At 41.0% G+C, this 25090-nt stretch overlaps 1 protein-coding gene across 1 annotated transcript in view; it reads right to left on the reverse strand.

The window, feature by feature from the left end:
• The window catches only part of nrxn3a (neurexin 3a), a gene marked incomplete at both ends in the record, with an annotated part of 319661 nt that overhangs the window by 134610 nt on the left and 159961 nt on the right, over positions 1-25090 (reverse strand). The window contains 3 exon segments of the mRNA XM_083924038.1: positions 22603-22986; positions 23722-23869; positions 24766-25059. Coding sequence (XP_083780164.1) covers positions 22603-22986; positions 23722-23869; positions 24766-25059 — 826 coding nt within the window.

Genomic DNA, 25090 nt, shown 5'->3' on the forward strand with positions numbered 1-25090 from the left:
CGGTATATAAACTACTCCTATATAGCCTTCTGATCCAGAATATCATCTATAATGCGAGGGGTGCATTTCACGGCAGGGGCTGAATACGGCACAACACGTTTCATGTCACAGTCCATCATTTACATACACAGCCTTATCCGTTCTTACATTTCCAAGATTAACAACCAAAGTCATGCTCTCACATCCCAGCAGATATTGTGTGTTGCGCTGCGTTTTTTTGAAAATGGGAGTTTTTTATACAACATATAAAACAGCCACAGCCACTACGTTTAAACTTACGCACTGACCCGAGCAGTAATGTTCTCCCACGCGTCTCCCTCTCTTTTGCTGCTGCAGTGGTGTTACACTTTCGGCGAAAACATGCTCAAACTCTCTGTATGAGCACATTAATATTTCCAATTCCAGTGGTTGCGTAGCGCTCCGCTTCCCCGTTGCTATGGTGACTCGTCAAATCAGGGCTCCATTGATGCTGTCTTTTTTTACTTGGGGTGCACGCGCTTAACTCCAGGTGAAACTACTCTGAGTTGATCAACCTAACGCAAATCTGCTGTTCTGGAACTGAAAACTCAGAGTTTCCTATCTCAGAGTAGATCAACTCAGAGTTCAGGGTTAGACTCAGAGTTTTTTGAACCTGCTTTGTGAAACGGACCCCTGGAGTAGTAATGTAATAACAAAGACCTTTAGTTCAAGCTTTAGTTCATAAAAAAGAACGAGTGATTCTAAGCCACCAAAAAAAAGTTTGTTGCTGAAATTCCAGTCGATTATCCATGCATCTTTGTTTTATGCAGAACTAGTTTCTTCAGGGCTGCCACGGGTGGTGGCACTGTTCAACACGTGACCGTGCTACATCGATGCTGCTTTTTGTCAACAGAAAGGCAAGATGGCGGCTCCCGTGGTTAGATTCCATGCTGAATACATAACCACATCCAAGAAGAACAAAAACCCAAATATACAATAAGGTGAACTTTTTATGCTAAGTCATCTATGTCTATTAAAGGCAGTTATTGTACTTAGAAAGAATGAATGCCTTTATTCATCCCGCCAGGGGAAATTCAATTTTTTTTTCATATTATTCACGTTACACACACACACAGGCCCGAAATACACACACATGCACAAACAGGACCTATATACATGCAATAAATGGAAAGATGTCAGAGCAAGAGGGCTGCCAATGGATCGGCGCCCTGAACAGTTGGGGTTCGGTGCCTTGCTCAACAGCACCTCGGCAGTGCCCAGGAGATGAACTGGCACCTCTCCAGCCACCAGTCCACACTCCATTCATGGTCCACACAGGGACCGGCGACCCTACGGTTCCCAGCTGAGTCACCTATGGACTGAGCTACTGCCGCCCCTTATAGAATATTTTTTAATTTTGAGATGATTCTGATGTGGAGGAATGAGAATTGAACAACTTTTTTGATGTGAGGGATAAAAGTGAAGTCTTAGTCGGAGAAGATTTTTGGCAGTGGGCTTGATATTAACGGACCAAGACTGATGGGGCTGGGGATGGAGTTTGTCGGGTTAAACATTATTATTTAAGATTTGGAATTGTTTAGTTGAAGAAAGCTGTGGGCCATTCAGGGGTTCCGACTTCTTGGATTGTTGGGTCTCAGCGGAAGGTATATCTGTGTGTCATCAGGATAGCAATGGAAAGAAACATTGTTGCATCTGAACAATTTCAAAACCGAAGGCTATGTTTAATTTTTGTTGCTTTGCATGGTTTTCTTGCATCATCTTTTTATGTTTCACTCCGCAAACGAATGTTTGATACTACTCTGATGCTACTGACTAGTTTTCCTGTCATGTTTAAAATTGCAGCACCAGCGCCACCCGTTTGCCTTTTCATTTGCCCCTGGAGCACAGTCTGAGCGGTGACACAGTTGTGGCAATGTTGGTTAAAAATGCATTCCAATGCTGGAAGTATAAAAAAAACATTACGTGCAGATTTGAGATAACGGCACAAATATTACTATCTATCAGGATTAAATTTGAATGAAATTGTCATTATTGGAGACCTCAATTGGAACTGGCTACAACCAATGTCTGATGACTTTACGTGAAAAATCCTGAAAAACCATTACTACTTGAACTCATGGAAACCAATGTGCCTCATAAATACACAACTGTTTCTGTATTCACAAATGACATTAGTGACCAAACCAAGCTATGCATCTTTATAAAGTGTGATATGAAACATTCTATGGAACAGGGTTTTTTTCATGGCCTCTTCCACTTTGATTGGGAGAAAATTCATCTCATTGCTGATGTTGAAAATGTCTGGAAATTCTTCTATGATGGATTTTTTTCGTTGACAAACATGTTCCCATAAGAAAGTACAAGGTGAAAGGCTGAAATAATACATAGTTCATTTTAGAGTAGGGATGTAACAACACACTAAACTCATGATTCGATTCGATTCACAATCTACCACTGAGCCACAGCCCTTCAACGCATGAGCCTAATACACTACTTACAAATACGAGGTGTTGAATATGACTTTTTTTGTATTTTGGGCAGACAGTGACTCTGAGATGTAATGCACAAAATGATTGGATTCAAACACAGTAACAAAATGAAAACACAACATTTTTGAAAACAGTAATTGAAAGACAAAAAGACAGCAACACTTCACAATACCATAAAGATCGATATATACATGACCAGTCAGTGCATGGCGTTTCTGTGCAGTACTGCTGACCAATTTTAATTAGATTCTAAATTGACTTACTGTAGGTTCCGTTCAATCACACAAAAAATATTTTGTAAAATGTTGTTGTGTTTTATGTATTGTTGTGTTTTTCACCTCAGGGCCACTGTAATTGTAAGCCTTTATTAAACAATCATTTTGTGAATGTAGACAAATTGAGCATCAATACTGTTTAATTTGATTTGAAAAGTTGTTAACATTCTTACTGAACTTCTAAATATGTGTATAGTGACAGAAGTAGGTATTCGTGCTCTGAAAACTGGTAATTTGATGATTCATTTGTTCAATTTACACATCTGAGCGAGCTTCTGTTTAATATCTAAATGCTTCCACTGACTCAGATCATGAAAAACAACAAAAAATATGTTACCATAGCTATGCAGATGACACACAAATTTACAAACATGTATATAGTTTTGTTCTTTAATTACTGTGGCAGTAGTAACCACTGGTAACAACCCTATCAAAAATCCTCAATCAATAGGATCCCAGGTCTAGTGTTGACCAACGAAAAAATCACTGCATTTGTTACTTCTTCGAGCATCCTGTATGGGTGGTTACTCTTTTACACAGTTCAGCCGTATCAAAAGATACATGGACTGGCAGCCATTCGTTAATGGACTCAAGCTCCTAAATCAAGAAGGTGATGTCCTTTTCTTTTCCTAATCTGTGCGTGCAACAACATGTCTAATTGCAAGCGACTATATATTCGCGCACAAGCATACAGTTTGAGTAGATGTAGAATGTGAAATGAGAATGCAATAAGGAACAATTCCAGCACAAGAAGGAGCTATTTGAGTGCAAGGACAGAATTTGAAGTAAAGAATGTCAAATCTGAACATGAAATCAGAAAATAATGCACTCAAACTGAAAGACCACGCTCTTGAATAAAGATGGTAAAATAACTCCATATGAGGCCAGATGCAAAAATTGTCAATCAGAGAGAAAGAGTGGATGTTCTTCCAGCTCCATCCCAGAGTTTTTTTTAATGTTCTCTGGGAAAATCATGTTAAATTTAACATTAATCATGGCAGAGTAGTTTTTTAATATTTTAACACGTCTCTGGAGTGGGACTTTAAATTGAATTAACCAAATGTGAACATTATGTGACATGCACTTTATTCTGAAATCTGTTTCCCAGACTGTTTTCAAGGAACTATTAGTGCTATACAGTATATTTTGCAAATACATCAAGTAGTAAAGTGATGCATCATGGCCCCTACCGTACCTTGACATAACAAAAGAGGAAGTCTGCATTTTTGGGCGACACAGGGTTTTAAAAGTTGCTTTCAGCAAACTATGAATTGGAACCTGTTGCCAGTATTGTTGTTTGTCCAATTTAAACTTGGCATGTAATTCATTGAGGTCCTGCTCTTGGTAAACCAATCACCAATAACTGCAATACCCCTCCACCCACATTCCTTCCAGTAGAAGGAGGATTTACCAATATGTAGGGAGGGATTGTACCATGCACTGCATCAGCCATGTTCAGGAAGGGGTGAAAATTAAAAATCTTTGCATCTTCCAGAAGTTCTGGTGTAAAATCATCCCAGGGTATTTTTAGGCAAATTGGGTCATCATCCATTGAGACTATTTTTTTCATGTATGAACTATGAACGTAGATTTTCCGGAGAGTCTCTAACAGCCGCTAACAGCCTGTCTCGGCTAACACGGATAAGCTCGGGGTGGCGAGTTGGACGAATTAAAACGTTTTTTTTAACCACCAACACTGCTCCAAATAACACCAAACATAGCCAGTAGCATGAGAAGAGTCCTTACACATAAAACAAAGCACCAACAACGTAGTTAGAGAACACAGAGTTTATTAAAAGGGTGTTTTGAAAGACTTACCTACTGGCCCCGGTACCAGCTGCTTCATTCAAGTCGATTTCCAAACACAATCCAAAGGGAAGGAGCCCATTGATGATTTATTCCAGAAAAACACGTAGATGTTTTAATGAGTCCAACTCACCGCCCTGAGCTAATCAGTGTTAGCCACTGCAGGCTGTTAGCGACTCTCTAAATCTACGTCAATAGGTGTAACACGAAAAAAATGGTCCCACCCAATTTGCCTAAAAAAAAGACCCTGGGATGATTTTACACTGGAATTTCACTTTAAGGCATGACAACACAGGATGAGACTGAGCACTTAAGGGGTAAGGGAGGCAGAGAGATATGCAGCCAAGTAAAGAGCAGGACAAGAATGTGCTTTTGCACTGAACCAAGGGGATGGCTGGTTTGGAGGGAGAGATCCCTGTGTCAAATAATAAACAAAAGTAGTGATGACCAAATCAAGCTTCATGAAGCATTAGTTGTATTTTTTGAGTCCACTAGATGGAGCTCTTGGTTTCAAGAAAAGGGCTCAATGAATGTTGATTCCGTGTAAATTCAACCCTTTGTTGAACAGAGAGCTTCATCTAGTGGTCTCAGAAAATAATGAAAATGCTTAATGAAGCTTCATTTGGGCATCACTTGACAAAATGGTAAATAAGTAAGTTAGGGATTCCTAAGCCTCCCTGATCCGACAATTTTTAATAGTTTTAAGATCCAACCCAGCTTGTTTACCATTCCAAAGAAAAATGCCAAACAGCTAATTAAACCTTAAAATACTTCACCAGGACTGTCACTGGCAGTGCTTGCAAATTGAAGTTGATCATAGGGACTGCATTCAAATTTAATACATTAGCCTTTTCCCTAGAGTCCAGGTGGACCAAGGAGGGCACATCTACTGTAATAGCAAGGATTTTTGAGAAGATACGGCTATCTTAATTAGTCAAAGAAATATGTCCATAGCTATACAGTCTGTAGATTATTATCGCTTTTTCAGAATGAGAGTTATTGGGTCAATGACGTGAGGCCCATTTTTTTGTATCTATATGTTCAATTAAATTTAAAAATGTTTAAAGTTGAAAAAAATCTTACAAATGACTTGTACACATTCTTTTTTAGAGGCACTATTCTAAATGTATTGGTTTTAATGAATTTTGAATGAATATTTGGAGGATAATGGCATTAATGTCTATGGGGTGTAATTGTCAAAACTTCAGACCAAAAAATGTAACATGCTTAAAAAGGGTGAATGTTTTAATAATTTATCCTATAAACTACTGTGGCATAACCCTAAATTAAAGGTTATTGTAATCATATAAAATATAATTTAAATTTTTTTTTTTTTTGATTTATTTAAATAATTTGGGTTAGGGTTAAGGATCAAGCTAATTTCTTGAAATGACAACATTCAAGGTGCCATTTTGATAAAATCAGCAAGAAGACAATGTGACAGGAAATGACATGAGAGAAAAGGACCCCTGATGAGCATAACGGCTGCTGAGACATGTTAGGGTACCTTCAGGTACCATTTGGTTGAAATGTCTAATGGTATGACCCAAGAAAAACATTGAAAAACTTTTTTTTAATAAATATTAGTATTTGGTTTAAAACTTTGTTTGATTTATTCACACTAACACCATGTGCTGATAAGCCTGTGAACGTTTTCCTTTGTGCAGGTCGTCGTTATCCTCAAAGTAATTTCAGTCAAAAGCAAATGGACTCGGTTAATTGTCTAGGAAGACGTTTCACCTCTTATCCAAGAGGCTTCATCAGTTCATGTACGCATCTGACCAGGCCGGCAGCCGTTTTCCTAGACAAATAACCAAGTCCAGTTGCTTTTGACTGAGGTTACACTATTTGACATTTCTATCCTCCTATTAAAAGCCTCTCAATTTTTGGCAAATTTTCTCAAATATCATGAGTTTATGATTCTGGTTTAAGATGTAATATCAGCCCACTTAGTATTTAGAACTATCTGTAGGTGATTATTGTTTGGGTTTTCTTAAGGTTGAGTTCATGTATCCACAACGTTATGATCTAAGCTGAGTAAGGCTACGATAAAATCATTATGTTGCAAGGCCTTTTTTTTAATTTAAGTTATTTCTTTGCGATTCTGAGCAATTTTTAATGTCACAATGTCAAAAAAATAGCAGAATGCAGCAGGTGAACAGTGACCCCTTCTCTGGAACATGAACGGCAGCTTTAAAAAAATCTAATTTTATTTAAGGACAGTATTAAAAGTTACTTAAATATGACAATTTCTTTTTAAAGATTATCAAATTGAAGCTTTTTCATTTTTAAAATCATATAATTGAGCCACTTTTCTTTCAATAGATGCCACTTTCTAACAAAGAAAAAGTGGCTAATCACAGAGAATGAGTCAAAGTTTTTTTTTTGTTTTACCTACTAATGAATGGTCAGCTTTGAAGAATTATTTATCCAGTGTTTTTCCTACATTGAAATAAAATTAAAAGTCATGTTCAGTGAAGTGTCTTGACTGCAGTGTTTGATTTCAGTGTCAATATCAACAAAGTTTTAGACTATAGATGCCACACGTCAGGTGGTTTAACTGTTTTTTTGTCAAATGGGGTAACCATTATTTTATTTACAAAAAATATACATTTTAACAAAAACCCAAGCATGCTTTTTTTTAAAGTTTAAAAAAAAATAAAAAATTCTCAATTTTCGTCATTGACACTATGATAGCTTAAGAAAGTGTTGGTGGAAGTGCACTTCTTTCAAGAGAGTTTAGCATCATTATTATTCATGCCAATATGTAGTACTCTGTGTTGGGGTTGTAAACAAACATAAAAAAACTACTGTTGAGATCCAAACAACAATAATTCAACTCTCTGAGACAACAGTACTGGGATCAGGAAGCAGAGTCACAGTTTAATACACCTCTCTGCACTGCCCTTATCACAGATGCCCAGGAAGCAGAGCTGCAGTCTTACACACCTCTCTGTGCTCCCTGTGGATCACTTTGTCAGCTCAGTATCCTACACGTGTCTGCCCCATGATCATCTAAATTAACCAGATCGAAAATTAACAGAAGAGGAGCTATACAGAAAAACTTGATACAAATCAACACAAAAATAAAATGTGGACTTTTAAACCTCAGATCTCTGCCATCTAAAGCTGTATTAATAAATGATTTGATATCAGAAAACCATATTGATTTACTCTGTCTGACTGAAACCTGGCTGTGTCATGAAGAATATGTTAGCCTTAATGAATCCACTCCCGCCAGTCATATTAATACTCATATTCCTTGAGGCAGTGGCCGAGGAGGAGGCGTTGCAGCTATTTATGACTAAGACCTATTATCAACCCTAAACCTAAACTAAATTATAATTCATTTGAAAGTCTTGTTCTTTGTCTTTCCCATTCAACCTGGAAAACTGTGCAGCCAATTATACTTGTTATAGTGCACCGTGCTCCTGGTCCGTATTCTGAATTTCTATCTGAATTCTCAGAGTTTCTGTCAAAAAATCTGATAAAGTAATCATTGCCGGATATTTTAATATTCATGTGGATGTTGATAATAATAGCCTTAGTATTGCGTTTATCTCTCCATTAGATTCGATTGGTTTTAGTTAGAGTGTACATTAACCTACTGACTGTTTTAATTACATCCATGACCTTGTTTTGGCTTATGGTGTGGAAATCCATGACTTAATAGTCTTTCCACAGAATACTATTTTATCATATCATCATTTAATAACTTTTGAATTCATATTACAGGACTACTCACCTCTGGGCAAAAGTTTCTACACTAGATGTTTATCTGATAGTGCTGTAACTACATTTAAGGAAGCAATTCCATCTGCATTTAATTGAATGCCTTATCCTAATATTCCAGATTCCTGCACTAACATCAGTTTTGATTTAATTGATCACCTTGTTGACAGTGTTGCAGGCTCACTACAAACAACACTTGACACTGTTGCTCCTTTAAAAAAGAAGATAATGAAACAGAGGAAGTTAGCTCCATGGTATAACTCACAAACCCGTGAATTAAAACAAGTATCGCGAAAATTGGAAAGTAAATGGTGCTCTACTAAAATGGAGGAATCTTGCTTAGTTTGGCATGAAAGTCTAAAAACATATAGGAAGGCCCTCCGTAATGCCAGAGCAGCCTATTACTCATCTTTAATTGAGGAGAATAAGAACAGCCTTTTCGTACTTTTCAAAAAATGTAAAATGTAGCTTTAAGAAGCAATGTTTTTAAATACATCAAAATATCTAAAGTTAAATATTAGTATTAATGAAAAATATATTATGCAATCCTGACTATCTTTGGCTCCTGACAATTTTATTGCAATATTTAAATGAAATATCTCTTGCAAAATAATTCAAGGTGAAATGTACATCCCATATCAGATTGACCAACTGATGCCCTACAGCTTTTAATTTCAAAAGTAAAAAATGAGATTCAGGGAAAATTATTATGCAACAGCCCACTGAATAAAGAAAGAAAAAAATTAGATAGATACATTGATATGATCGGATGATGTGAAGCTGTAATTTGATATGCTAAAAAGCAGATGGAGCTGCTTCTGTGTGAAGATGGGGAACAGGGAAGGCCTTCAGGTCTGGGATTTTTTTTTTTGCCCAAAGATGCTAATAAATGTAAGAAATCTTGTCTGGCATCACCAGACTAATTCAGGAATACTAATAAGTCTGTAGGCCCTTATTTCCCTGTGCGTTGCCTCAGGGTCACTCAGGTTAGCTGACCAGTTCCTCCTTGAGGTTCCAAGATCCAGGTCCAAGCACAGAGGAGGTTGCACATTTTCAGTTGTAGCCCCCAAACTAAGGAAACTGTTGCCTCTGCATGTAAGGATGCTTTTGTCGTTTTTTAAGTCCCATCTTAAAACACATCTTTATTCTTTCGCTTTTGACTCACTAGGAGAGTTGCCTTTCTATATTGTTATCATTTGGTCTGTTGTTGGTGTTTCTACTCTGTTATCTCTGATTGTACTGCACTTTGGTCAACTGTTGTTGTTTTTAAATGTGCAATAAATACATTTGGATTGGAGTGGATTTAAAAAATGACACAATTGGAAAGACCTACAACCAATCAGAGCAAAGAAATGTGACCTCCAAACAATCACAGCAACAAAACGACCTCACACTAAGAGGTACATGCAGTGATTTGTTTGTTTTGAAGCAGGAATAAAATAGCTGCTGCATCACAAAAGTTCAAGTACAATTAAACGGTACACTGAAATGTGTTTTAGGCAAAAATAAGCAATACAGTAACAAAATCTTGATCAGCACTGCCTAGTTTTACAGTTTTATCTGAGTTTTGTGAGCCTTCTTAGTTGCACAGAGAAAGCCAGTTTTGTTCAGAAAATATGATGCTCCTCATTCATCATCTGATAACCACCCCACATGACATAGATGATTGGGATTGGTCCATCAGATCTGAAGTTGCTTGAACGTAAAGGGAGAGGGACCCAGACAAACCTGCTAGAGCAAATGAAACATTTGCTTGGAGGATTATTCTGGTTCCCAGGCTGTGAAAAAAAAATCACAAATCCAGCCTGTGAATATTCCCATTTGTCCAGGTCATCATTATCCCCATTAAACCTACTTCCCACCAACGACTGTCACTCTAACAACAGTCGTTGGCATTTGGAGCACAAAGGGTTCCAGTGACATCATCGGTCTTGTGAGAGGTTAAATACCTGGATCTCCACACCAGTTAGTTGGACTAGTCCCAGCCTGGTCAGTTGCGTACACAAACTGATGAAGCCTCTTGGATGAAAGATGAAACGTCTTCCTAGACGAATAACCAAGTCCAGTTGCTTTTGACTGAAATTGCTTTGAGGATCACAAATCCATTATCTGTAATGCTAATGCAATATTTTGATAATAAAAAATAATCATGTTCATCCTTAATTTTGGTAACAAAATTTTATTTTGAAACAAAATTCTAGCCTTCGTGAGACCATCCTGATCCTGCGAGCTCCATTGTATTTTACTCGCAGATCAGTCTGGTAACTTGCGGCAGAGAAAATTTGGAGAAGGTTGCCCAAGTGACCGAACCGATCAGCGTTGGTTTTGAGGTGGCTCAAAGTGTGATGAAACGAGAAGTGAGTGTTCAGTGTAAACAACATAGTGGCTTCCACGGATGAGATGAGCACAGCTATGGAGCAAGCCACTCACTAACTCTTTTTTCTCTTGGATCTTTCTGTTGGAATATGGACTGGGCACCTGAAATTGGGCCTTTGATCCGTAAATTCACATTACACAAACCGCAAATATCCTTTACCCACATGTTGTTTAATTTCTGAGCTTTGCCTCAATGCTGTTAGTACGTTATACACTGATGTTGATTTGGCCCATATGTTGATGATAGACGGATGGTTTATCCAATCAGCAAAGAGTATTTTCGCCTCTTCCAAAATAAACACTGAAAATTGTATGAGGGTTTGTTTTTTTTGTACACAAACGTTGCAACAACAACAAAACAGAAATGCAGGCGGCCAATCCAAATCACCTGGGAAGTTTACTGATCTAATTTAACTAAGAATTAATGCTGGAGTGAATGTCCTTGCTCTGCCAGGACCTGCACATAAATCAGATTACCAGACAAGTGTGTACCTGTGCCATGTAGCCTCCGTCACTGAGTAAAGTCTAGCTGTTTAGGACTAGAAATATCCCGCGCTATATGACCCACACTCATGATGGGTCATATAAGATGGATGGATGGATGGATGAGTATCCACGCATGATTGTAAGATAATTCAGATGTGAAGAAGCAAAGATATTTTATTTTAGTAAAAAGTGTATTTTTTTATTTTAGTCAAAGTAGACTAAGACTTAGACTTCTCTTTATTGATCCCTTTGGGATGACCCCCGCAAGGAAATTGAGTTTCCAGCAGCTTACAAAAACACAAGGGATGTATAAAAAATACAGTACAGGATAACAAATAAACTCTTAGCTAAATAAATACAGAGAGTATAAAAAGCAATAAACTGTAAGCAATAAACTCTTAGTCAAATATATATGAGGTAGATGTAAGAATACATGTAACAAAAAATTCACAGAAAATTAAATCAGATAAGTTAGATGTAGAGGAAATGTATAAGATAATATGTATGACTGTATATTACAGAAATGAGCAGTAAGATTAAATTACCGCACTTAAGTGTTAAGTTATACAGTTATTGCACAAAGAAAAGAAGATAAGTGTCCAGGTATGTAAGAGTAGATTATTAATTGCACAGTGAGTGTCTCCCACTCCTCCCTTCTGTCCTCTTTATTTGATGATGGCCTGAGGGACAAAGGAGTTCTTGAGCCTGTTGGTCCTACAGTTTGGCAGGAGCAGCGTTCCACTGAACAGGCTCCTCTGGGTGCTGATGACGGTGTGCATAGGGTGGCTGGCATTGTAATGTAATGTCCAGCAGCTTGTTCAATGTCCTCCTCTCTGCCACCGTCACCAGTGAGTCCAGTTTCATGCCGACCACAGAGCCACCCTGCTCGATCAGTTTATCCAGTCCGGAGGTGTGATATGCTGAAGAGCAGAGGGGCCAGCACTGTGCCCTGAGGGGCTACAGTGCTGCTGACCACAGTGTCAGGCTGAGGAAGAGCCGCTCCAATATCTTCAGCAGGTGTGAAGTGAGTTCCACCGGTCGGAAGTCATTCAGCTCACTTGGCCTGTTCTTCTTGGGAACAGGGACGATACAGGATGTCTTCCAGAGGGTAGGCATTCTACCTAGCTGCAGGCTAAGGTTGAAGATCCGTTGTAGTGGTTCCCCTAGTTCTGCAGCACAGGTCTTCAGTAGTCTTGGACACACTTTATCTGGGCCTGCTGCTTTCCTAAGCTGGAGCTTCCTCAGCTGTCCTCTGACCTGGTCTGTGGCAATGTGAGGCGGGGATTCTGTTAAGGTGGAGGAGGGGGGTGTTGTGGTGTCAGAAGGGAGGTGTGTAGAGGGAAGAAGGAGAGATGGCTGCAGTGAGGGTAGGGGTGGGGGGACAAGGGCTGGTTAAACCTGTTGAAGAGGTCATTCAGCTTGTTTGCCCCCTCCATTGTCCCCCCTGTAGCTCTGGTCTTTGTGTTGTGACCTGTGATGGTCCTCACATCTTCTTCCTCAGCTTACCCTCCACCTTTCTCTTATAGCTGTCCTTAGCTTCCCTCACACAGTGTTTCACCTCCTGCTGTGGTGCCTTCATGGCCTTCCTGTCCCTGCTCCTGAAGGCAGCCTTCTTCTTGTTGAGGGCAGCCTTAATTTCCTGCGTTACCCATGGCTAGTTATTAGGGTAAAAGCGGACAGTCTCGACAGTTGAGACCACCTATTGATAACACAGCAAAAAAGTGTTGTATCGCTGCAGCTCCCTATTTCTGCTAGACTTCAAGATTCAAGATTCAAAATTCAATACTTTATGGTCATTACAACTTAGTTGTTAGGGGTTTGTCTTAGTCTGCTCATATAAAACAGACAACACATTTGCAGCCGTATATACTGTACATAGAAAACACATAACCTATCCCCCAAACATCTTATATAAAGGAGAAGCATCTGGCTGGAGTCGCCAATCTCAGGCAGGAAATACACACAAAAAATGCAAAGTACATACAACATATTATAATATATATAATATCTAAAAAAAGGAGAAGACGGACCTCCATGTTGATTGACTCGATCTAGCAAACACATATGGATCAGGCCCACACCAGCTGATCAACTATGCCATAGAGTTCTTTCACATGCCCTCCTGCATCAAGACCATGGTTGCATCCTACTTCAACGACCTGCAGAAGGGTCGTTCTCAGGTTAAGAGAGTCCACCGACCAGGCTGTAAGGAATGCAAACATCAAAATACAAAAAGGCCGGAAGTGGAATGCCCAAACTGAGGTCGACAGAGCCATCAGTTGCCTACAACATCAAGAGAATGTCAGCAGAGTTCAGGCAGGAAAGGCAGGCCTAGGGTGGGGAGAAGCACCATGGTTCTGGCCAACCGTGAAGAGAGGAAGAAGATGGTGGCGGCGGAGGTGACAAGGTTGGAGGAAGAGCATTAAAAGATCAAGGCCGTGTCAAAGGGCAGACAAGGATGCTTGACAACCTGGGAAGGCGTCATCAACCGAAACATCCGTTGGACAGACCTTTGGGAGAACCCGCAGGCAAGGCTCAGCTTTCTTATTCGTGCAACATATGACACGCTTCCCTGCCCTCGGAACCTTCACCAGTGGTTTGGGAGCGAGGAATGCTGCACACTCTGCAACACCCCTAATGCAAACCTCAAGCACATCCTGTCAGGCTGTAAGCTCGCTCTATACCAGTGACGCTACAGGTGGCGCCATGACCAGGTCCTGAGGAAGCTAGCAGAGGTGTTGGAGAGCCGTTGAAAGGGCAGCCGGGGGGTACCACCTGCAGAGAACCACAGCTTAATCGGCTTTGTCATGGAAGGTGGTGGGAGAAGAGATACCAGGTCAAAAGAAACACCTAGGCCGTAAATTGCTCGTCCCGGACATAGTGTCTTGGTCTAAGGCAAAATCCCTGCTTCTCATTGAGCTCACAGTACCAGCAGAGGAGGGGATCAAGGCCGCCTACGAACGAAATCAAAGCAATGTGTGGCAGTCAACCACACACCTTCTGGGGGACGCAGGAGTGACAGGAAGGAGCCTAAAGAAGGCAACCAAAGAGCTGGCGGAGGAGGCTGAGAAAGGAAGCTCATTGCTCTGGTTAAGGAGGAAGGAAAAGCATTGGGGAATGAACAACTAACCCCAACAACAGCTGCAGGGGTGAACACCTATCAGCTTTAGGGGGTGGCAGGCAGATGTCCCTGTCACTGCTCCACCACCAGGAGACGTTCCAGGATTAAAGGAGCGAAGTTGGTTATTGGTGGTTTCTGGCTGATGACCCCTCAGCTTACCCGTGGGCACCGAAGGAGGTGCGACCGGCAGCAATGCCTAGCAGGTGATGCGATCTCCCTGTTATCTCTACTAATAATGGTAAACTGGATCAGCCATCAACGTAGCTGTAAATGGCTTAAACGCAGTCTATGATGACGTATGACAGTAGGAAATATAAAAAAAAACAAAAATTCCACATTAAGAGAAAGGTTGGCATGGTTGTTGGGTCAGTCACGCACAGGACTTCCACGTGGGAGATACGAGTTTGCGTCCAATGTGAGATGACGGCTTTTTAACTTCCTTTGGTTTTTTAGTATTTAAACCCAAACCACATGGTTTATTGCCTAAACCTAACCACGTAACATCCGTTTTGTTGGAATTCACAATGTGACCCAGACTATTAACAAGTGATGCCAAGGGGTCCTAACGACCATTACCATGTGAATAGAGCCTTCTGAAGCTGCTGGTAGGTGTAGCAGGAATCTTCAAACCCAAAACTATGAGGCTGATAACCACTGATTACGGCCATTTAATGGAGTGATAATGCCTGAAATGGGTGCTATGGACGAGGCCCATGTCTTATTTTGACAGAATGAATAAAGCATGTTAAAATAAAGTACTAATAGTCACTGGTATACCAACATTATGTGCTACATAGAAGAATGTGAACTCAATATATGCAGTGCATGACATATTAATGACTTAGTTGAATATATAATATAGGAAAAAGGTCACTGCACTGAAAGTGTCAGGATGATTTTATTTTTTATTTTTTTGTGTGCATGTCCTGCCTTAGATGCTGCTGTCTCAGACTGTTGTGAAAGAAAACCACCAAAACCAGATACAAGTGCAGAAGTGCACACTTGACTCACGTCATATGACGGAGACAGCAGTTGTGTAGTCTGTTTTTTTGTTGTGAGTATACTGTGATTTTTGGTGAACTCATACTCGCCTGTCCCAGAGCGACACCTCATAAGCACCAACACACTCACTTATGCATACAGTATGTATCTATGGAATGGCTTGACTGATATGTTATATGTAGACTTCACGAAAGAAAACCTAGAATGTGTTGGGCTAATTCATTCCTTCTCATGCACCCATGTCTCTAACACTAACTACAGTCACCATTCTGATATGTCCATATATATATACTGATTTCATTGCGCAACAATATTCCTCATCTGTGTCTGATTCTGACTGACCCTGGGTTCAAGGCACTGCAACTACAACTTAGTTTTAAGGCCTCATACTCGCCTGTTTTCAGAATGACATCCCATAAGCACCAATACATTTGTGTTGTACTGACTGAGACTGTTGTTATTCTGACACAAGTTAAATTACAGCTGTGTGTGTGTTGTGGGGGGGGGGGGGGTCTGTGTGTGTGTGTGTGTGTGAAACTTGTGGTGCAGACTGTGATATGACGACACCACCCCCCAAGGAACTATGAAGGACTCAGCTCAAATGTTTTGCTAATTAACAACAATGTCAAAGCTTGAGCTAACCTTCACTCACCTGCATCACTTGTTGACGCCGTGATTTGTGACCATTTTGATGCACTCCTCCAGCATCTGCTTCTTCTTCATGCTGACCTTTTCAGCCCCTCCTTTCTTTTCTTGCCCTCCATCAGGTGTAACTGAGCAAATCTGATACCTTTTCCACTGTAAGAAAATCCTCTACTTCAACCTTGCCCTCTTTCTCTCTGTCTGACAGCCGCTCATTCATCCCCATTCGTTCATTGGATAAACGCAGAGCAATTATTGGAGCGATATGCCGTTCCCATATCAAGACAGGAGGCTAAACAAAAAACAGTAGGCTGGATTAATGAGAGTGAGTCGGTTGAACAGGAGCGTGCTATTCTGAAGAGTTTTAACTCAATGGGCCAGTCATGAACATCACTCATGAACATCACACGGCTGTGCAGGGCAGTCTGCCGGCCGGTTCACTTGAGCTGTATTTATATTAATATAGTTATATTTATGGTGGTTAGCATGTCCCCTCACAGCGAGAGGGTTCCTGGTTCGAATGCCTGCTGGGGCCCTTCTGTGTGGAGTTTGCATGTTCTCCCCGTGTCTGTGTGGGTTCTCTCTGGGTTCTCCGGCTTCCTCCCACAGTTGAAAGACGTGCATCTGTTGATTGATGACTCTAAATTTCCCTTAGGTGTGAATGGTTGTCTGTCTTTGTTTGTTTCTATGTGCCCTGTGATAGACTGATGTCCTGTCCAGGGTGTACCTCGCCTCACGCCGATGTCAGCTGGGATCCTTTTTTTTAACCTGCTAATTAGAGACATGTGTTGTGTTTGTGTTTAACAAATTTAAATGGTAACACTTGAACGCAGCAACTGCGGCACTCTGCCTCCCCGCTCTACATCACTCACACATCCAATTTGCACGTCGTCCGAGTACTGATTCCTGCCTCAAATAAGAAAAACATAAAGAAAAAGATTGGAAATGATAAATTGAAGACAGTAAACAACAAAAAGGGAAAAGCTCTGTTTAAACGTGTTACAACGCTTCAAGATGATGAGCCAGTCGGGTTTGTTCAGCACGTCTGGATTGCATGGTGTTAAGTATCCCGTCCAGCAGCAGCAGCAGTGAGCGAGTTGATAGAAGAAAGGAGGGCTGGACTTGCCCCGGAAACTGTGGATGCTACTCTTTTTCTGCATGGAGGAATGCAAGAATGGAGAACTTGGCCATGTAAAGGGCTCACTGTTGTTGAATGGGACGTAGGCTACAATAACTGTTCTTACAATTGTATCGCCATGTTCAGGTGAAGACTTGTTATTTGATTTGTTTATTTTTCTACTCCCAGGTAAGACAAGCTGCTTATTATACAATTGATATTTCTACTAATACTTCAAGTTATTGTTTTCATTAAGATTCATTCATTCATTCATCTTCAACCGCTTATCCCGGGGTCGGGGTCGCGGGGGTGCTGGAGCCGATCCCAGCTGACATCGGGCGTGAGGCAGGGTACACCCTGGACAGGACGCCAGTCTATCACAGGGCACATAGAGACGTACAGAGACAGATAACCATTCACACCTACGGGCAATTTTAGAGTCATCAATTAACCTAACACATGCATGTCTTTGGACTGTGGGAGGAAACCGGAGGACCCGGAGGAAACCCACGCAGACACGGGGAGAACATGCAAACTCCACACAGAAAGGCCCAGGCCGGGATGCGTAAACTCGGTCACTTATAACATTGCCAAGCATGTTGCTACTATTTTGGCACCACTGGTGGGGCAATACCCCACGCCACATCAAAAACTCCATAGACTTTGTGACCAAAGTCTGAGACATAAAAATAGATCCAGGTGAAACCATGGTATCCTACAACGTGACTTCCTTGTTCACCTGTATTCCAACCGTGGAGGCCTTGTGAGAGGTTAAATACCAGGATAACGATGACCTGGACAAAGGAGAATATTCACAGGCCCATTCATAAATCAGGAGGATTCAAGGAATTGATTAACAATGAGTTTTCTTCCTCTGATCAAAGTAGCTGAGATCAAGAACATCCATAAAACCAGCTGTAATAAACAGGTATCCGCCAGACACTTCACCTAAACTCAGGCCTCCTCCTTACACCAGATGATTTTCATGAGATTTGGGGAAGAGTTTGAAATGGAAAAGGCCACAGTTCATGTTGAATGACAACCTGGGGTATATGGTTTTAGAAAATATATGGTTTTAAGGTGGTCGAATAATTTTCCATTTATGTAGGTGGAGCTACAACCTGGCATGCTATATGTTGTATAATATTAATGTCTTATTAATGATCCCTTACTTGAAATAAATGAATTTTAAATTAAAAATGACAAATGAATACCTTACACCTGAGTTACCATGATGTTAACATAATGTAAAAACACATTCAATGCATTAATATCTGTCTCTAGTAATAATTGTATTTTTCTGATAGACCTGAAATAAAGACCTATGTGGCTTCACTAGCTGCCACAGCCTTTGAATGATTAAATGTTAAAAAGGCCATAATGGAATTCTGTATTCATCGACAACCAAACAGATGCTTTCTCTTCACCAGAGCCAAACTAAACTGGATATTATATGTAGCCGACAAATTTTGAACAGAAGACTTTTTAAACTTTTGGTACATCCTGCTGCTGTATAATATTCTAAAGATTGTTTAGCTTTAAGCATTGAACCATGCTAACACAACTGGAGGAAGACATTTTTCATCATCGCTTCATTAACCTCTATCGCATGTAGCAACCAAGGTGGATAGCTAACTGAAGCTAACTCAGCCTACTCTGCTGTTGTGTTAAATGGTAGTGATGCTAGTGCTAACAGTGATCTGAATGCTTTTAAAAGAACAGAAATGAGCTCTCAGATGAAGTGTGTGGCTCTTAAAAGAGCTTTTGTGTTGTAGTGAGATCAGGCCGTCAGTGATTTAACCTTCGTATCTGTACAGGTGCTGCCCGGTCTCCGGTAGATCAGACCGGGATACGCTTTACTCTGCACTGACGGCTTTCTTCTTCTTCTTCTTCTTCTTCTTCTGTATTTCTGGCAGAATAGATGTCTAAAGGCACGTCGCTGCCATCCACAGTCCATAGTTATATACATTTTATTATTCCCATAGGAACAGTCTAGTTTCCCCCAAGGGCCGCAACAATGGCGGATTTGGTGAGCCCCGTGAGCCCCTGGATATTTCACGGAGAACTTTGATGACGCTTACCGCAATCTCAATGCTGATTGGTTGTCGCGGCACAGCTTAACGCGATGTTCCTTGAAAAGTTCAAATTTTTCAACTTCAAGCGACACACGCGATGAGGCGATGGACGCTTCATCGCATCGCTCTTATCGCTCAGAACGTGTCGTCCGAAGCGACATCGCGCGTCATTGCGTTGTTTACATTAATTTTGAATGGCAGCATGACGCTGTGACACCGGGGTGAGGTTTGTCCTGTCTTTGGGTTTTTTGTCTTGAGAATTTCCTGTTTTATTTTGAAAGATAACTCTCCTCTCGTTCCAGGTCACTTGCCCTTCCTCTTGTGTCACCGGTCTGACGTCATTCCCTGATTCATGATTGTGTCCACCTGTGGCTCCCCTTCCCTCATGTGTATAAAGTCTGTGTCTTTCCCCCTGTTCCGTGCCAGATTATTTTGTACCCTGTGTCGAATGTATCCAGCGCTTTGTCCCACAGTCTTGTTCATGCTTTTGAGTTCTTTGTTTCATCGTTCAGGTTTTTGTATTCCTTGTTTTGGTGGCTGCTAATAATGTTAAATAAATAAAGACAAATAGATCTGTTTTTACACATGTAAATCAAAGGTTACATAACATATATCATAGATGAAAAACAGTAACACTTATAAGAAGAACACCTTTGGTTCGCCTATCCAATCATTGATATTTCTGCTGTGTACTACAGCTGGCTGAATGGGTGCATGAATTCCATGAAAGTATCTTGTACCTGTAGCTGTCTCTAGTTAAGGGAAAACACAGCTATTCCACCAATCAAAATCTCAGAAATATGGGCATTCTTATTGGGCATTGTGTCCTGAGCTCTGGGCTGGAGGTGCTTCTTCTGGCTGAATTTTGCCTGTGCGAGTCGTCGGGTGTGCAACTATACGTGTTATTTGGTCAACATTTACGTTTTTTCATTTTTTCCTATATTCCTATATTACATTTTCGACATCTGGGAAAACTGGGACGTCTGGTCACCCTAAGTTACACTCTGATGGTGTCCTCAGGTAGAACAGGAGACATCTCAGACATGCTCAGGGAATAAACCCCATTTTCACAAAGCCTGTTGACTCCAATCCTTCACAGAATGGCCCTCCGCACGTCATCTGTGATTTGAACCCAACCCCAGTGTGACGAAGGACGACCTCAGCCGACGGGTAAAGGGGCTGTCACAGACAGGAGCCGCATTACACACCAGCTAAAATTTGAGTGTGTGACTGAATTTTACGTCTAGTCGCATATGCGCACCCAGATGTCTCACCATATCATTATGTAAGTGACTAAACAGCAACAGAGTGACAGATAAGACAGGAACAATATGTAAGCAGTGTAAGAGGATAGTGCCGTCAGCACCGTAACACAAACAAGTAACATGTGAGATGCGAGGCCGAGTGACGACAAAAAAAATACCAAACCAGTAGTAGTTGTCATGTCGGCTCTGTAGGTGCAACCGGCATCCCAAAGATGATTGTTCATTTCTGGATCAATTTGAACTTTCAGTTTGATTATGAGAAGGCTTCAGTCTGATCAAACAAAGGGAAAAAAAACTAGGCCCAAAAGCCTGGTAGCCCTTGTTCTGGAGCACATGGTCACAGACAAAGGCCTGCCATGCAACTCTCCCCCAACAGGTCACACCCAGGTGAGAACTCTCCAAGGGACCCCTTAACTGTCTGTCCATTGGCTGACCTTACCTCACCTCTATCATCATAGAGTCTATAAAACTGTAGGACACCTCCTGCTCACTCTCTTTCTCAGATTCTATTCGACTCTCTTCTGCAGGATCCAGGGACCAGCTGCCAGCTGTCCCTAAGCCCTCAATATGGCTTATATGGAGTAGGATCATCAGCCAGGTTAACCAACCGATTACCAACGCAACTGAGCAGAACAAAGAGCGTTCTGATTCCTCTTTTGTCTAAGAGCAAACAACCAGGAAAAGAATATTTTCTTCAACCAGCTTCCATCACAAGGACCAGCCACTGGCATAGAAACAACGCAACTTATCTTTACCATCTCATGGACTGGTAACTAATCACCAACTGAGCATTATTACATGTTATAAGACTGTATGAACAGCTAAGCATAGAATTGTTACTTTGTTGTAACCTGAATTATAACTTCTGAGCTCTTCGGCCTGCTGGCTTTTGTGTGACTTAAATGCACATCATCACACCATCTCTGCAGGGGTCCTTAAGTAGTAGTTTAATATATTTAATGAGACTTTTATATTAGTTGTCACTCTGTCTATGACGGTGGTGCCCCAAGGAATTCTGGTTTAACTAGAGTAATTTTTATTATTATATTTGATAATTATTGGTGATGGCTAATATTTACTTGATTAACGATAAGTTTATTGAGAATACTCAATCTCAATCTGAACGTGACTCAAGGCCCTACATTTAATTGGTTCTCCATGTGAAGTTTTTAATAAATCAAAGTTATTAATTTTTTAGTAATTTTTCTTTATTAATATTTTCCCCTAATATTTCATTTGATAGTCACACTTTTGATACAATTAACCTAGAGTACCTACAGCTCTATGGGAAGAAATCAACAGTGTTGTGTCCTGTATAATTGACTTTTAATTGACTTTGTTTCTCCGCCCAGCACAGTGAGTGATGCAGCAGGTGACACACAGACTGATCGGATCAGGCTGCTTTTAGAACGTAACACACGTCACCTATTTCAACAGCCAATCAGGTCTTACAGAATTTTGCTGGTCAAGTCACTGACAAACTGTCAGCTGGTTGAAATGGACCTTTTGGACGGAGGCTCAACGAGCATGTGAGAGAGAGAGAGAGAGAGAGAGAGAGAGAGAGAGAGAGAGAGAGAGAGAGAGAGAGAGAGAGAGAGAGAGAGAGAGAGAGAGAGAGAGAGAGAGAGAGAGAGAGAGAGAGAGAGAGAGAGAGAGAGAGAGAGAGAGAGAGAGAGAGAGAGAGAGAGAGAGAGTCGAGTGAGTAATACAATGAATAAGGAGAGGGGGCACCGTAATCTAGAACAAAGCAGTGAATCAGGGAAAATGAATCAGTTATTTTTGCTGTTTCATCACAACTAGAAATGCAGCTGTAGACAGTATCTCACTCTCTGTCCTCATGTATATTTTATAATGCTACAAATTATATCCAGCTATGAAAAAAAGCCTGAAAAGTCATAGGTTAGAACAGAAGTACAGAGATGTGTTGCCATGGAGATGATACATCGTCTCCCCTCGTCTCATTGGTGTAAACTGACAAGGTTCAGAACGTTGCAGACCTGACCAAGTTTCAACTCGTCTCGTTGCGAATCTTTGGTCTGAACTGGGCTTAAGGCACCAACAATCCCTCGGGGAATTGAAGTAGTTTAAAATATATATATATATATATATATATATATTTAAAAAAAAAACATTTACCCAGTGCCCCCCTAGGTTGTACAAACACTCCCCCAGGGCCCGGTAGTGCATGCCTTGAGAAGCCCTAGTCTAAGGTGAATGCAAGACAAAACAGCATTTACCTCTCTCACACGTGCGTGACCAGAAGCCAGTGCCAGTGCAGTCACAGATGAATCGATTCCAGCCTTCTTTGCAGACACCTCGGTTCTTGCAGGGGTAGCTCTCACACTGCTTCCCTGATTGCTTGTTACAAGAGGGCTTGATGCCAGCACCATTTTGTGCCTCAGCAATCTGACGGATGTCTTTGCTTCGACCGTCAATGAAAAGGTCACGGATACAGCCAACATAGCCATAATTGAGCATCGCTGTCCAGAGCTCGGTGGGAAGGATGAGGTTGGTACGGTCGTTAGGAAGTCCCCCCAGGTACATGTCACCCTCCAAGTCCAGGATCTCGCTCTCACCACTGGCTGTGAACGGGGTCCTTCGGCTGTTTACAGAGATGGTCCCTGTGGTGGGGATGGAGGGAGTAGAGATCAGGTACAGGCTGCATTGATACGAGCAGCAGTACAAGATAGAATGGTGATGTCAGGAAGAAATCATACTATATACACAATGATGGAAGTAATGAACTATTATTCATCCTGACCTTCTGAAATCAGTTGTACTGTATCATTTAAATGTGATTTACAATCTATGAAATTCAGTTTACTTATTGTTTTGCCATTTTAAAATCGAATCAAATTTCGAATGTTTCCAACTCTCACGCCCCTCTCCCACTATAACCGAGCTCCCCCGCTCCCTCCCATTGAGTGCTCGTCTGTGCATGTGCACCAGATTCCTGTGAACGTGCCCGTCTCTTCTCTCATTAATAAACGGCATGTAGTACACGCAGCATGGAGGTAGGCTGGCTAACTTACTATAGATAGCAACTCTTGATGTCATTAAGCGTATGCCTAGCTTGAGGTGTGTGGGGATCTGTGGCGTGTGCACAAACTTTGCTGAGTGGACAGGATGATATTGGCGCTGTGGATTTTTGCAAAACAAACAACAGGCTCTACAAGCACTTAGAGGCATGTTTTTTTCCTAAAAAAACGTTGATTTATGTTGTTCTTTGGGGGCAGAGTGTCGGCTCCAGTGAATATGATCAAACAAACGTTGTCGACTGAGACTTTAAAGAAAGTCAACAAATCTTCAGCATCAGTCATACATTTTCACATGACTGATTGATCAACACAACTGACCTGAGCGTCCATCTCTCTGGATGTCCACGTGATACCAGGCACCATCATTGACCTTTGTCTGGGTGGCCTTTACCTTAATAGTCCCTGAGCCCATGTCCAAAAGAAGGTACAGGCTGCCATCCAGTAGCTCTACTGCAAAGAAATCCACCTGTATAAGGTCAAGAGAACAAATCATCTGATGGTTATCAATCAGGTAAGGTCAAGTTCTTTTTAGAAAAGAAACCATGCTGCAAGATCGTTTTCTTTTCTGTGAATATTTGATTTGCAGTGAAGCGGCATGCCAACAGACTTGAGAAAAGATAGGACATGTGACAAACACACAATACAAACTTAAAACATAGTGTGTAATTACACCATGACATCACTGTTGGATGATTCTTTTTTAAAGTTGTAAAATGCAGTCTGTTTCACCACCACTCAGCCATGAAAGTATGGTCAGAGGAGATACTAACTTTAACTTATTTCACTTTCAATCAGATTAATCAGTCAAAGTTATTGTTTAAGTAAAGTAGCGATCTGACTTAACAATTTCACAACATAAAATCAATGTGATAGCAAAGCAGCAGTTTAAATCACATGTGTATTTTCAAGCCCATGTTTATAGAACAATGGAAGCAACAAGGGAACACAATCCCTCAAGAGGTCAAATGATAAAACTGAAGGGGCCAAGAGATTTTTTTTTAACATTTGTGATGTCTGATACAATTTTTACATCTTGACATACCTAAAATATTAAAATGAAACAAACTGAGTGGGGAACATTGCTCTGTGGTTAACCTGCTCGCAGCTCATTGACATAGCAACCTGTAATGAAGGGTGATGAGTAGACATTACTTTGAGGGGTCACAAGCCAAAAAGGCTGGCATCAGTCCTCTCAATAAATTCCAATAATATATGATGCCTGTAAAGATTCTCAGTCATGCAGCTCATAAGTCATGCAAGATGATTAATCAGTCATTCTAAATAGCAAAATTCAATCACAAGGATTGAATTTCTTGAGACAAAATTGAACTTAGAAAGTCATCTTGGGGATAATGGACTGACCTTGGTGTTCTTCTGGCTGCGGGCAGCGTCTTTGCGCTCCTGAGGTTTGCCATGGGTGAAGAGGATGAGGCCGTTGGGCTCGGTTGTGCGAAAATCGAAAGAGATGGATCCCATCCGCTTAGTGTTCCATTTTGGGAGGCTGATGTAGGCCTCGGGAGTCTCAAAGGAGATGGGGTCCAAAGTGGCCACGTTCTCACACTTATAGGATACCTCACCCTGGATTTTCATCTTGGGGTCCACAATGCGAGCAAGGCGGGACAACTCAAGACGTATGTCATTGTTCTTATACACCACCTGTGATAAGGCAAGGAGAGCAAAAAAAAAT

This window comes from Echiichthys vipera (genome assembly GCF_963691815.1).
Source record: "Echiichthys vipera genome assembly, chromosome: 12".
NCBI lineage: Eukaryota > Metazoa > Chordata > Actinopteri > Perciformes > Trachinidae > Echiichthys > Echiichthys vipera.